The following is a 15,245-nucleotide window of genomic DNA, read 5'->3' as shown; positions in this document are numbered from 1 at the left end:
TTTGTATTTACTAAAAAAGGAATAAAATGCACATCTTGTAAGATGACAAGATTGTCCACGTGCTTATTACAAAATTTTAATGAAAAAAAAAAAGGTTGTCTTATATATAAAAAAAAAGTTCTGCCTTTACAAATCACGTATCTTCCAATAGATTAACACTGTTCCAAAAATAATTTTAATATAGAAAAAAGTCATAATAACTGTTATTAAGATAGAAAGAAAAAAAAAAAAAAAACGATATTGTTAAAAAAATACAAAAATCTAGGACTAAATAAGAACAGGTATAAAATCTATCAATTTAAGTGATGATCGATATTGCAATCTAAAAGAAGTAATAAAAATGGGTTTACCAATTTGTAGTAAGAAAACCGTACAACTTTAAGTGTAGAATACGTATTCTGTATAGCTAATTTTCTATATTACAATATCCTTTGGATACTGAAAAACGTGACTCAACAATGGCTTCTTTTAGTCACCCCATGGCCCTTTTTAGCAATTTAATGACTTTTCTTTTAATGATATTAATTAAAAACGTATAACACACATATGTATATATATACGCTACTTTGCATTTTGACACACTTAAGAGTATTAAATTTCTTATGATCGAGTTTGTATTATTAGGTAATTTTCATTATTTCCCTTTTTTTCGATTTATTTTTTGTCTTAAAATATTTTCTTTCTCGCTCTAACAAAGAACTCTACTTGAAAGTGCTTAAATTTGTAATGGAACAGTTGTGCCTTAAGTTTTATTTGAGCTGAACAGTGCAAATTGGTTTTACACCTTTATTTATATCGGTGTCTCACAGCGCTATTTTTGCACATATATTTACTTATTTGTTTCTGAGTACGATCGCTTGTTCCAGGAGTCCATTCGTTCATTCAGTTTTTTTTTTTTTTTTTTTTTTTCCTTCTCAGCTCATTTTAAACTAAAAAAAACTCCTTTTGTTGACCCCCTAGTGTAGGCCTTAACAATAAAAAAGAGAAAAACACAGAACGTATTTGCCTATACCCTCTATCTAACATCACTTATGTCATCCTTTGCTCACTTATACATACATTTACTACTTTGATGCATACACGAAAAAGCCAAACCCAAAAAATCAACATAGCAACATTCACAACTAATAATCTTCACCTCAGTTTTCGAAAAGAGAAAGGTAAAAAATATGATCCTAAGTTCGTCAAATAAATTTCATTAACTCTGTTCTAATAATTATGCGTACATGTTTGTACTAATAACAACTATTTTTTTATTAAAATTAAAAAAAAAAAAAATGCTCTGGTAGAAAAGGCATATTTTCTTACACATGACATATAATTGCAAAGTATAGAAGATTAAAAAAGAAACACATACCACTTTAAATTTGTTCAACTAAAAGAACACATAAATATTTTACAAAGTGAATCACACTAGTAATAAAACAAAAATGAATGAGAAAGAAGGTATATGGAAAGCATAAAAGAAAGGAACAAATATATCAAACATGTCACAAATATTACATAAGCACGACAGCTTAAAGGGTACTACAAGAAAAAGGAACTTCCCTTTTTTTTCTTTCTTTTTTCATATGAAAAGCTTTACAAATATAATGGTGAGGAAAAAAGTGTAAAAATGCAGTTTATGAAAAAAAAAAAAAAAAAAAAAAAAGTAAGAAAGAAAGAAAGAAAGAAAGAAAGAAGGGAAGAAAGAAAAATGAATTTCGTACACAGCTTGATACTCCTCTGCACTACAGTCTACGAGAGTTTATCTAAAAATGTCCTTCCCCAAGCCCAAAATGAATACACCATGAGACATAGTGGGGTAGAAAGCATCTATCCCAGTAATTTTTATAAAAAATATAAAAATAAAAAGAGACACATCAAAAATCACCTGCACAATTTCATAAACAGAAAAATTTACTTAAATTGGGAAAAGAAAAATGGCAATAATAAAGTGCTTCTTAACAAAATGAGCTTTATACATAAAAGAAATAAAATAACTACCCATTTGGGACCTATAAGACTAGGTGATGCTAAACAAAACAGTGATTTTTTTTTAGATCCAAATGGCAGAAAACAGAATGAAAGAAAGGAAGATAAAAATATACTTTCAAGTTTATACTCCAAAATGGTGGAAAAGAGTAAATACAAAAATAGTATACTAAATGATGTGAGTAAATTGTATAAGGTAATCAGAGAAAGCAAAAATATATTTGCCGTAGGTCTTGTATTAACAATAATTTCGTCAGTTGTTGATTCATATATTCCAATTTTTTTGTCCAAAACGATATCCTATGTAATGAATAGAAGCACAACAATTGTTGAAAAAAGAAATATACCAATTATGAATTCGTTCTTAAATTATTTTAAATTTAATAACCCTTTCTATGTGTATGCTTTTACATCCCTTCTGAGTTTATTATTTTCCTCCCTACGATCATACATGTTTAATATATGTGCTTATGTAAGCACGAATAAGTTGCAAGTTTATCTATTTAGTGTATTATTACATAAGCATATTAGCTATTTTAAGAAAAAGGGGAAAGGGGAATTGATAAGTAGATTGAATATCGATTCTTCTGAATTGATTGATATATTTACTACTAATATAATTGTTCTCTTACGAAATGTGATAAAAACATTATTATCCTTTTATTTTCTGTACAAAATTAATGTACATCTATTTTTGGTCTCCCTTTTTATTGTCCTAGTCATTTCTAACATATCCATATTTTTTTCAAGTATCTTTCGTAAAGTGGCAAAAGAAGAAAGTAATGTTATTGCTCACTCAAACAATATCATAGAAGAGTCTATAGACAATTTCTCACTTATAAGTACATTCAATACGCACAATAAAGAACTTGCCAAGTTTAACAGTTCCTTAGATGGAATTTACATGTGCAGAATGAAATTAGGATTATTATACATCATAGAAAAACTTCTTATTCGTTTAATAGATATGATAACCCTTGTCTTAACCCTAATTTTGAGTAAACAGACATTAAAAAATAATATTCATACTGATTCAAGAATTGTTATCTCCTCAGTTATGTACATACAAAACATTATCTCTCAATCATGTACTATTGAACAACAGTATTCACGCGTTCAAGAACTAATAGGAAATGCAGAAGATATAATAAAATTAATTGAAAAAGATACACTTTGTAATAACTACAACAGATTAATGTCCCATAAATATCCTTCCATAAATCTTCTCAATTTTGTAGATTTAAAAAATGCTATATGTAAATATTCTCTTATCAAAAAATTTCAATCAATTCAAAAAAACGCTGATTATGTCTCCAGCATAATTAAACCAAATTATTTAAAATTATTCGAAAGGAACTATAATAACTTACACAAATTTTTTGGGGACGATAAAAATATATTAAAGGTAGATCAAGCGGGGTTCCCCTACTATGGTGAAGCTAAAACAGTCGAACATTTCTCATATGGAAGTGATTCCCAGAAAGAAAATAAATATAATGTAATACAAAATAAGGATAATAAATATGTCATGGGTGGAACAAACCAGCATATTGTGCCAAACGATAAGAAGACGAAGAAAGATGCTATTGCAAAATTGAATGAAGAAATTCAACTTGTTGTTCCATCGATTACAACAGCGGATAACAACTTCAACAAATGTGAAAAAGGTTTAAATAAATTAAAAAAGAATAAACTGGAAATGAATATTCAAGAAATATACTATTACATTAAAAATGATGATGAACTTATAATAAAGCACAAATTAGACAAAAAATTCGTACACTTCTTAAGAACCAAATATAAAAAATATATTATAATGCTCATATTAAAATTGTATGAAGAGAGGCATAATTTTGTAAGTGACGATTTCCTCTTTATGCTTGATAACATTAGTTCATTCAAAAAATTATCAATTCAAGACAAAAAAAGTATTCTAAGAATGAGTAACATAACCAATAATACACTATACGTCATATTGCTAACTTTCTTGTTTTACAATTATTCCAAATTCTACTACAAGAGAGAAAAAAAGACACCAGTTAATCTTCTAGAAAAAAAATCGAAAACGGGTATGGATACTTCATCCATAGATTTTACCTACAACACTACAGGGAGTGAAAATGATATAGACCACGCAACACTCGATGGAATCAACATGAATGAAGTTTTAAGTTGCGTTACCATAACAGACATGTACTCTGTGGATACACAAGGAAGAAGTAGTAACGAAAGCAGCACTATAAATGAGGACAACACAGTGGTGAATGAAAACAACAGAAAAGCCATAGACGATTCGCAAAATTTTGCAGAAATCGATTTCTCTAAAAGAATTGAAAATAACGGGGAAAAAGTTACCAATTTGTGGAAACCCGAACACAGGGACATAAATGAGGAAGAAATTTTAAAAAATAAAAAACTTCCAAAAAAAAAAAAAAAAAATCTTACTCATATATTGCCATATATTGTACAAAATGCCATAAAAGAGTTAGAAATTTTAAAATACATTGATGAAAATTATAAACATATAAATGAAAATTTAATATTAGATAATGTAAAAGATGACAAAAAAGGGAGTAGGCTAATTTTCGAAAATGTGGATTTCTACTATGCAAAATATCCAAAAAATAAAATTTTATCAAACATTAATTTAAACTTTTCGAATAAATACACATACGGAATTTTATGCTACAATGATTCAGGAAAAGATGATATTTCTAAATTGTGTGCAAGGTTATATAACAAAACATATGGAAACATATTACTTGATAATGAAAATATAGAAAATGTCTCAAAGTATATATTAACAAGGAAAATTTCCCTAGTGGAAGAAGACACATACCTCTTCAGCAACAGCATAATATACAATATATTATACTCCTACAATTGCAAAACAAAAGCGAATAAATATTTTTCCTATTTCAATTACAATTTCGGGTTTAATAGAAACAGCATAAATATTTGCGTGCATCTATTCCCCTCCGATAATGATCTTTTGGAGGAAAATGGAGAACGAGTCGAACCTATCAAACGAGACGAAGAAAAATCGAAAGGAGCAAATTCTCAAACTGAAAATGAGCTTATGTACACAAGCGATGAAGCAAATCAAACGAACTACACTGCTAATCACTTTAAAAAATGCCTAATGTGTGGAAATTACGTAAACACAAAACAAATTGATGAACAAAAAAAAAAAAAAAGAAGTTATAACAGATATAAAGCACATTTCATAAAAAAACTATATAAAGAAATAATTAAGGTATCAAAAATTGTTTGTATTGACGATTTAATCAGTTCTTACAAGGATAAATTCTTTCACAATATTAGTGAGAAAACTTTATCAGGTGGACAAAAGCAAAAAATTTCTCTAGCTAGAGCTATTATAAAGAAACCCAAAATTCTAATTCTGAATGAGGCATTTAATGCTTTAGACTCTGCAAATGAGTTAAAAATTTTTTCAAGCATAAAAAGCTACTTACCTTATTGTACCATCATAAACCTATCTCACAAAATTACAACAATTGATCGATGTGATTACATATATGTTTTAAAAGATGGCAAAATTATAGAACATGGTTTAAGGACCAAATTAAAAAAAAATCCAAACAGTGAGTATTCCAAAAAGATGAGCGAATTTTAGTAAACACTCAACCCCTTTACCTTATGAGGGGTAATTTTTGGTAAGTTTATCCATATACCAATGCATTCGTGTCAGCACAAAATTTTTAGACATTAGCGATCTAAATATGTATCTCAATTATAGAACATTAAATTATACCTTTTTAATACAACAATCGAGAAAGTATCCTTTTATCTCTCTCAAGCACATCCTTTCTTCATATGCGTTTGTTTTTTTAAATCTCCTTGTCAGAAATGGAAATACATAATTTTTTCATAATTCGTAAATAAAAATCAGAATTTGATGCATGCTATATTTCCATATTCTTTTTTTTTTTTTTTTTTTTTTTAAAGAAGTATTATAAAATGAGAAAGCTTTCCTTTCAAATTGTTTTGGGAAAAAAAAAAAAAAGCTAACCAAAATAATTTATATATTTTCAATGAAATGTTTAATTAAATGTGCAACATTTTTGATGCATTACTTGTTTTTACTCAATTGAAAACGGCACCTTATGTTATCCATATTTGCCTTTTTTTTTTTTTTTTTTTTTCTTTTTTTTGTTGTTGTTTTTCTCCTATTACGAAAAGCTTACATGGTTGATTTTGTTTTATTTTGATCAAATTTGTTTTGTCACACTTCTTCCTTTTATTCTCACCACAAATCTGATACACTGTTATATTCATACTGAATTTTACACACTTACAAACACTTTTTTATGTCTAGTTTGGTCATGTAAAATATCATAACACGTGTGTGTAACAATTTAACTACCCTCGTTTGTGCTTCTTATTTTTAAAAATCGAATGTGTTTTACTATAATCATTGAAATAATTTAAAAGCAAATGGAGGTATGAATAAAAGCTCTTCAAAATGAATGTACAAATATATATTCGCAGATTTTCCGAGGGATAAATGCAGATGCTTCGCCTTTGGCGTAGCTCAAAAAAAAAATAAATAAAAAAATAAATCCATATGTATACAGTAAAATATACGAAAATGTAAAGAAATCCTATGAAATGTTATATAACTCTAGTAACAATACAAATCCCTGTATACTTGATAATGTTAAATAAGTGCAACAGGTAGTAAAATTCCAGTATAAATGATACTACGTGATGTTTATAAAAAAAAAAAAAAAAAAGAAAAAAAAATTATCATAGCATGTCTTTTTTTTTTTTTTTTTTTTTTTAAAGTTTCAAATAATATTATTTTTAAAAAAGTTCACTTTTTCTGACTTCAATTAATCGAGTATATATTAACTAATTTATCTTTTTTTTCATAAAAGAAGGCTGATGTTAAAACAACAAACGACAAAAGGATCGATTTCTTTAGTTTGTGGCTTTGATGTGGCTTATAATTAAATTTAAATATTGATATGGAAGACTTATCAGATGATAATTTGTTGTTTAATTTTATATATTTCTCATTATATTTTTGTTGTTTTAATTTTTCTTCGTCTGACAATTTGTAGCTAGATAATTTTGCTACATAGGGACCAACATCATCTCCGTTCTCCATGAGGATCTATACACATGGAAAGGCAAAAATATAATAGTATATGATTTTTTCACGTGTAAACATGGAAACATTAAAATTACATGTTCTTTTTCGCATGTTTTCGTGATATAACAAAGGATTCTGATCAAGGACATATGTATACTTTTCATATATGTATATTTTTGGACATATGTAATTGTATATATGCAATAGAGTTGTCACATGTTTACAATTCCAATTTTAACCTTATGTGTGTCGTCACAATAGGGGAATTTGGCTGATTGCCAACATCGACATATTCTAATGACCTTTTCTTTTTCATGTTCCGAGGGACAATTTTCTATTAACTGGGATTTTGTCATGTACATGTAAAAACATAGTGGAAATATTAAAAAGTGGAGATGCTATGGCATGATGACATGGTAATGTAAAATGACAAAAAAATGAAAAATATAACATCATATAATTAGTTAGAAAACTCTCGTCAAGTGTCCACCTATGTGCGTATACTTACGTGGGTGTACTGCGGAAACCTGTTGGTATTGAAATTTATTTTGTTCAGATATTCTAAAGGATCTTTCATATTTTTCTTCTTATCATACTATCAAAACAAATAACAAAAAAAAAAAAAATAAAATAAAATAAAAAATAGGGGGGAAGTAAACCTTTATTTATCTGTTTTGCTTTACTTAAAATTTTTTCATTCCTAATATATGCACTAGCATTATTTTTTTATATTTAGAACCACATAAAGCAAATATTTAAGTATAGATAGTGAATAAAAGAATATATGTATATTGGAAAAAGCTGTTTCAATAAAGTCAGAACATGTTTTTAAAAATACCAAATTATCACAGGATAAAAAAATAGTGAAATAATAAAAACAGGTTTGCCAGCTATACACACAGTTAACCTTTTCTAGATTTTAAAATAAAATAAAAACATTATGCGCAATTCAATAGTTAAAAGATTTATAAAAATATGCATGTGTATATACTACACCTTTTAGCACTTATGGTGCAACTTTATTCAACAACTGATGAGGATATTAAATTTTCACCTGTATTAATTAATACTTATTTCGAATCGTATAGTTTTGTTCGGTTTTTATGTGAATGGAAAGTCGTATACGATAGTGTTCCTCTCGAAATAAACATATAAAAGCAGTGTTATGTATTTTATTGTAATGTATTATATTATATAGCATACACAACTGCTAAACATACAGGAACCCTTCCTATTTTTTTTTTTTTTTTAAGTTCACATCTTGACATATACGTGCTTGTAACTTTTTCCAGCTGGTCCTTTATACCACATTTAACCAACAAAGGTGAATAATTTCCTGAACGTGTCGTATTCATAATTCCATTTTTAAACTTAAAGAATTCACGATTTCTTATGAACAAGTTAAAAAAATGTATAAATTTAAAAAGCACATAATCATATCGTTTCGGAAACATGGTCCTTTTCTATAACCCTAATTGTAGGGATCTATATTTCGCGCCTGTTTCAAGGGAAAAAAATGAAAGTTATATAATGTAGTAAAATATGATAGTACCACCTTCCACAATTATTCACCCTCATAGAATGAGTCCTTGGTGGTTAGAGTTATTCAGAGAGAGAGAAGATTTAACTGTTTCCATACAAGGGAAAAATAGGAGAGGCTGCATACACGCATATGTAGTGTAAATACATCAACATAAATTCATATTATTTCACTTAAATGAGTCTTTCTAAAAAATTGAAAAACAAGTTTTATTAGCAAACAGAACAATTTTCCACAAAAAGAAAGCCACGAAAAAGGGTAATGTGTAAATCGACCTAGCAACTGGCGCACACAATATTTGTTCTCGATTTAACTAAAATATTACAATGTATGTAAGATTGTATTCTCACATATTTGCATAATTGGTTTCCTGCCAATATAGAGAGGTGATATGTCTGTCACAGAGGACAAAAGCAATTTGCTTATCAAATCTATCAAAAAACGAGGACTAAAACTGGTAAGCACTACACGCTTTTCCAAATCTACAATGTTCATCACCTGATTGTCACCACAATTTCGAACATTTGCACTATTCTAAAAGCTATAAAAATTTATATAAGCAATTTCGCAAACATCTTCTCTCGTTAGTAATAAAAAAAATCTATTTATTTTTAAATAAAATTTCAAAACTAACTTAATTTAAGTTGTAACAACGGTTGAGATCAAAAAAGGAAAATTAATAATTTTACTTAAAAAAAAAAGGAATAAAAAAAAAAAAAAAAAAAAAAAAAAAAAAAAAAAAACATAAATGTAAACCCATATATGTAAACGTTCAAGTGTAAAAGCGTAAATATAAACGCATAATTATACATGGTGTACATCTATTTTAATTTAAATATGTTTGAAAATATATATGGTAAGCTGTTAAAAAGGAAGGAGGAAAAGACAGGAAAAAAAAAAAAAACAAACAACAAAAAAAATATGATTTCTTTTTTTTGTGGGAAATATTCCGTGTATATTGTATAGCATTATATATCCTCTAACACAAATTACCTGTTAAATAAGGTAAATTACATTCACAACGGGGATAAAATCGTTTGGAATTTTCTACGTATAAGAAAATTTAGGGCCCCCCCCTCTCCAATGCATTTTAATTCGCATCACAAATTGTATTTACGAATGCATTCATGAGTGTTGATCACGCTCCCTATTTAATTTAATATTACGAAAATTTCCCTGGTTCGGTTCTTTGTAATTCCTAAAAAGGGGTGAAGTGATGAGAAATGAAATGTGTATACAATGTGCAGAGTGATATGTTTTTCCTCAGTTTCTTCTCCATTTTGTTTTTCTCCATAATTCTTTTCTCCATTTTTTGCTTACATTTCACTGAAGTCCCCCCCCTGGGTCGCATTCTGGTTGCTGTAACCAGCATTAACGTTGGGGTTCCCATTAAAGGCATTGTTGTGCATTCTCTTGTCCTTATCATTCTTTTGCATATTTTTATTTTTTTTAAAGGCGTAATCATTTTTATAACTATCCTTCATTATGTGCCACTTATCCTTGAAACCCATATATTTCGTACTTCCATCGGGGTTATATGTGTATTCGTGTCTTTTAAATGATAAATTTTCAGGGATTTGATAATTGTTTTCATAACAAAAATCATAAAATTCTTCAAAAATAGAATTCAATAATTTTACAATTAATTCAGTAGCTTTTTTATATCCTGATAAATCGTCTGATATTAGGGACACATGCATTCGTTCAACAATTGGGGCTTCATTAATTGGTTTTCCTTTTATCTCAATAGATACAGAATTATTTGTTTGTTCTTTTATGTAAGTTATATTGGAATTATTTTTCCCTAAAATTTTTTTCATTACATCAAATTCTGCTTGGTAACCAAATATATCAATTAACTCAATTCTGCTTAGCCTTTTGCTAGCATAGGGGTTTTCATTTTTCTCATTATTATTAATATGCACTGGATTAAAGTTATTATTCGTGTTGTTATAAATGGAATGATTTATTGTGTTGTTTTTCATTTGATTTTTCCCTTGCATGAGGTTCAGGCTCGCATTTCTGCCCATGTTCGTACTTGTACAGGTATTTTCGTTTGTGCTGCTGTTCGCGTTTGTGCTGGTATTCTCGTTTGTACCGGTATTCATGATTGTGCTCATGTTCGCACTTAGGCCAATGTTTGCACTTAATCCCATGTTATCATTTAATCCCATGTTCGCATTTAATCCCTTGTTCGCATTTAATCCCATGTTATCATTTAATCCCATGTTATCATTTAAGCCCATGCTATCATTTAATCCCATGTTATCATTTTTCATCGTTTCAATAGAACTGGCCAGATTTTTCCCCGTGGCATTGTTCCCTCCCTGCGGCTGCAACAAGTTAGCCAACTTTTTTAATATATCAACTGCATTTTCACTATTCTGACAAGAACCCGATTTCTGTTGCATCATCACGGGGTCATTCGCTGAAAATGGAAGAAACTGCTCTACAACTTTACCCTCATTTAATATAATACATCTAATAGTACCTATGTCATTAATTGTTAACCCATTTATGTCTTTTCTTACCTGTTGTATCATATTTTTATCGTTAAAAGTTATCTGTGCAGCTGCCTTGTCACTTAATATCCTTATATTTTTTGCTCCTTTATAATGAGAAAATAAAGTTTGCAAGTCATTTTCATCAAATACAAATGCATTTTGTGGGTTATCAATATATAAACCTAATGAATAATTATTATTATTTATGCTACTTGAATTATTGTACGTATTGTTATTTCCTGTATTATGATTCTGTATATTGTTATTTAAGTTCATTTTCCCCATATCACGGTTCCCATTATTTCCCTGGTAGCCTACATCTCGAATTCCTCTCGATGTATTGTTATTTAGAGTCAACATTCTATTTTGCTCTTTCGAACCTTTTTGGTTCATTTGTTGTTTTAGTACTTGTTGGTTGTTCATGTTGCAGATGTGCTTTTTTACTTACACGAAAGAAGCCCCCCGGTCCAGGCGTGTGTTCCAATATATATATGTATACATATATATACATATATATATATATATATATATATATATATATATATATATATATATATATATATATATATATATATATATATATATATATATATATGTTTGTATCTGTACCTTTGTGTGTATATATTTGTTTGTATATGGGTTATACATATATGCTCATATACTTGTCTGTTTACACATTTATTTTTTGCTTACGTTCCTATCGATATTGTAAACTCATTAAATAGGACTAACAACAGATTATATCCATATATGTAATCATGTTTTCACCTGATTGGATTATCAAACGTTCGGCATTTCTCATTAAAGGGTACGGACGACATGTACGTAGCATATATGGATATATATGTTTTTTCCTTCACATATTTTTTACAGTTTTTTTTTTTTTTTTTTTTTTTTCTTTTCACAAACCTAATTCGCACATGCATTCGAATTTTTTAATCTTTTTTTCCTCCTTTTTCTGATATAAAATTTTAATGTCTTAATCCTGCGGGTCCAATTTGTGTTCAACAGTTATATCTACAAACTCTGCTAATTTATAAAAATGCTTAGGAAATAACCTCTTTAAGTGATTTTTAAATCCCTTTTTCAGGAGTCTTTTTAAGTATCCCTTTTTAACTTCTTATTTATGGTACAAAATATAACTTACGTGTGTACATAAATATAAACATTCCTACGAATGATTTTACTATTTGTTCACCTTCCTCACTCACATTTAATTTTTTATTTGCATAGATTACAAATTGGATGGGGTTGTATTCAGTTGTCTGCAGCCACGCCTTTCAAAGGTACACATTATTAAAAGAACACACACAGTAGTATATTTACACAAGAAGATCATTCCAAATGAAGGTAATGAGGAAACACCTTTTTGTGTAACATGGAAAAAAAAAAAAAAAAAGTCGCAATATATGGGTTCAAAAAAGGGGAAAGAAAATCCTCTCTTTTTTCTACATAAAATTCTAAATTATAAGCCCTTGAATATTGTGCTTTAGTGCGACAAATTTAATGAATAAAATGAACTAATACAGTAATAATTTGAACACTAATGTGTGCATATATCTATCTTACATATATATATATATATATGTTTGAGTGTGCCACAATTTTTTCCCCTTTAAGCATTTGAACTTCATTAGCATGTTACATCAACGGTCATGCAAACGACCTTACATAACTTAAATGGGAAGTATAAAATTTTACTTCCTTTACAAAATATTGTAGTGACTGCTTTCCTGTTAATTTAAAAAAAAAAAAAAAAAGAAAATCAAAGAAAATTAATACTTTCAGGAAATTCTTCATACCGTGGATATAAAAATATACACAAATACCATACACGAATTCGTGTCCTTATGGTGTCAGCACTACTATAATTGAGGCTTAGTAAATTCACAATGCCGACTATGCTAATCTAATAAATTTTTAACTTAAAAATATATTAGGCGGACGATCGTCTAAATATTGTTCAACCCTGTGGTCCTAGCGGGTACGCATTTTTGTCGAAACAAGCATTTCAATATTTGACGCATGGATTCATTTATTTAAACGCGCTTGTGTAAGTATACATATGTATGTATATATATATATTATGCATACATATTTATGCGAATACTTATTCGCATATATGTACATACATTTGTGCAGGTTCCTTTTACAAACAAGGCAAATAGGAGAACGTTAAAAAAGGAGGCAAAGATGAGATATATAATGGGGAGAAATCCAAATGACGTCAAAAAAAGCGGGAGATATAAACGACAAATAAAGTTTTATTGCCAAAAGGGAAGTTTAACCAGGGGTATGAAAATACAAAAAGAAAAAGAAAAAAAAAATTAAAAAAGTAAAATGGCAAAATAAATGTAGTAGCTAAAAATGGGTAAAATAGTATTGCAAAAAAAAAAAAAAAATAAATAAAAATAAAAAAAAAATACATACATATAATATATACATATATATACATACATGTATATATATAGTGTATGCACTAAAGTGAAAGAGCTTAAAAAGGGGAATGGGAGAAAAGTTAACTACTCCAAATGAAAATATAGCATTTTTAAAAAATGAACAAATGTAAAAATTGGCACAAACGAAAAAAAAAGCTTTCACGGCACAGGAAAAGTTACTACATGAAGGAATTGAGATTAACACCCAGTGACATAACAACATAGCAAGCATATAAGATATATATATGTGCCCCTAGCACTTTTGCTGTATTAGTGCATTTTGAATGAACATTTATCACTTTTTATATCCAAGTTTTATTTTCCTTGACAGGAAAATTTCACAACGTTGTAATGACAAAGTAAACTTCCGATAAAGTTGATCTGACCAATAGCAAACTTAGGGTGTTCAAATAATTTTCTTTTTTTTTTTTTTTACATTTTAAACCATATCTTATTTTTACGCCTTTAATTTCACTGTTTGTTGTGGTATATACAACAGTGCACATATTGGCATGTGTCAATATTATTACTACGTTTCGGACTTAAAAGTGCTTACGCTTAAGCTTATGGTATTTTCTCATATATACATATATATACATACATACATACATACATACGCATATATGTATGCTACATAAATGTAATTCTTACACAAAAATGAAGAACCCATTTCACATCATAAGTGGAACGGGAAAGCAATTTCATTAACCTGTAGATTTTACTATTTTATGCGAATGTTTGTAATCTTCTTGGATAACCATGAAAAGTGTGAGACAATGTTGCAAGGTTCTCAACAGACTGTTAAAAATAAGCAAAAAATTTTATAATTTCTGGCCTATAGGAAATATGTTTTTACGGGGTTTATAAAAAAAAAAATATATATCTATATAAAGGAAAACATTATTTCCATTTAAAAAGAATATATATTTTCCGCTTTAAAAAAGGGATTATAATACCGTTTAAGTGGTGTGTGACCAAGCAAAAATTAAAAAAGTTGGATATAAAAAAAAAAAAAAGAAAAAAAAAGTGTTAGTAAATAAATTCAACTTTTAAGAAAGCTTTGCACTCTTATAGGTTGATATTCAAAAAAAAAAAAAAAAAAAAAAAATATGAAACAATTGACCATTCAAATTATAAGCATTTGTTTGTATTTTTTTTATATTTTAAAATGATACATCTCATTATAAAAAAGGGTGTAAAGGCTTATAATCTAGATGTGTCTAAAACATATGGAGATTGTACATATGTCCTAAGACATGTACATATAATTCGTCGTATAACACACAACTTGTGTCATATGATACAGTTTATACATGGGGGTAAATATTTATATAAACATCCATAGATGTGTATATATGTGTTTATGCTCGTTCAGAGGCATACATAATATGTACATGGAGCAGAATTATGGTGAAATTCCTCCTCATATGAAGGAGTGTGTGCGGGGTTATTACACAATAATGGAAATAGTAGCGAATAATAAATACATACTATTATTTATCATTTATTATACACACACAACAGAGTGGTAGAATGAACACATTTATTCAAGGACATTTACATATACTTTACGTATATCCATGAAAATACATCTCTCTATATATTGTATATATGTATGAGTCTACTGAACCATCGAAAAATGTAATTTCATTTTTGTTAAAAAAAAAAAT

General features: G+C 28.2%; 3 protein-coding genes across 3 annotated transcripts; 1 reads left to right on the top strand and 2 right to left on the bottom strand.

The window, feature by feature from the left end:
* Nucleotides 1–1,696: 1,696 nt before the first annotated feature.
* PGO_083580 (ATP-dependent transporter) lies at nt 1,697–5,611 on the top strand (the record flags this gene model as incomplete). Its single annotated transcript, XM_028687580.1, has 1 exon — nt 1,697–5,611. The coding sequence occupies one exon, from the start codon at nt 1,697–1,699 to the stop codon at nt 5,609–5,611; it is 3,915 nt and encodes a 1,304-aa protein (XP_028543381.1).
* A 1,215-nt stretch (nt 5,612–6,826) lies between these two features.
* PGO_083570 (hypothetical protein, conserved) lies at nt 6,827–7,670 on the bottom strand (the record flags this gene model as incomplete). Its single annotated transcript, XM_028687579.1, has 3 exons — nt 6,827–7,114; nt 7,333–7,434; nt 7,602–7,670. 3 exons carry the CDS (start codon nt 7,668–7,670, stop codon nt 6,827–6,829), a joined length of 459 nt encoding a protein of 152 aa, XP_028543380.1.
* Nucleotides 7,671–9,949: 2,279 nt separating this feature from the next.
* Nucleotides 9,950–11,560, bottom strand: PGO_083560 (hypothetical protein, conserved; the record flags this gene model as incomplete). The annotated part of the gene is made up of 1 exon (XM_028687578.1): nt 9,950–11,560. The coding sequence occupies one exon, from the start codon at nt 11,558–11,560 to the stop codon at nt 9,950–9,952; it is 1,611 nt and encodes a 536-aa protein (XP_028543379.1).
* Between the last annotated feature and the right edge of the window lie 3,685 nt (nt 11,561–15,245).

This window comes from Plasmodium gonderi (assembly GCF_002157705.1).
Source record: "Plasmodium gonderi DNA, contig: Chr08, whole genome shotgun sequence".
Classification (NCBI taxonomy): domain Eukaryota; phylum Apicomplexa; class Aconoidasida; order Haemosporida; family Plasmodiidae; genus Plasmodium; species Plasmodium gonderi.
The sequence above is the reverse complement of the archived record's forward strand: the minus strand, read 5'-3'. Positions and strand labels throughout refer to the sequence as shown.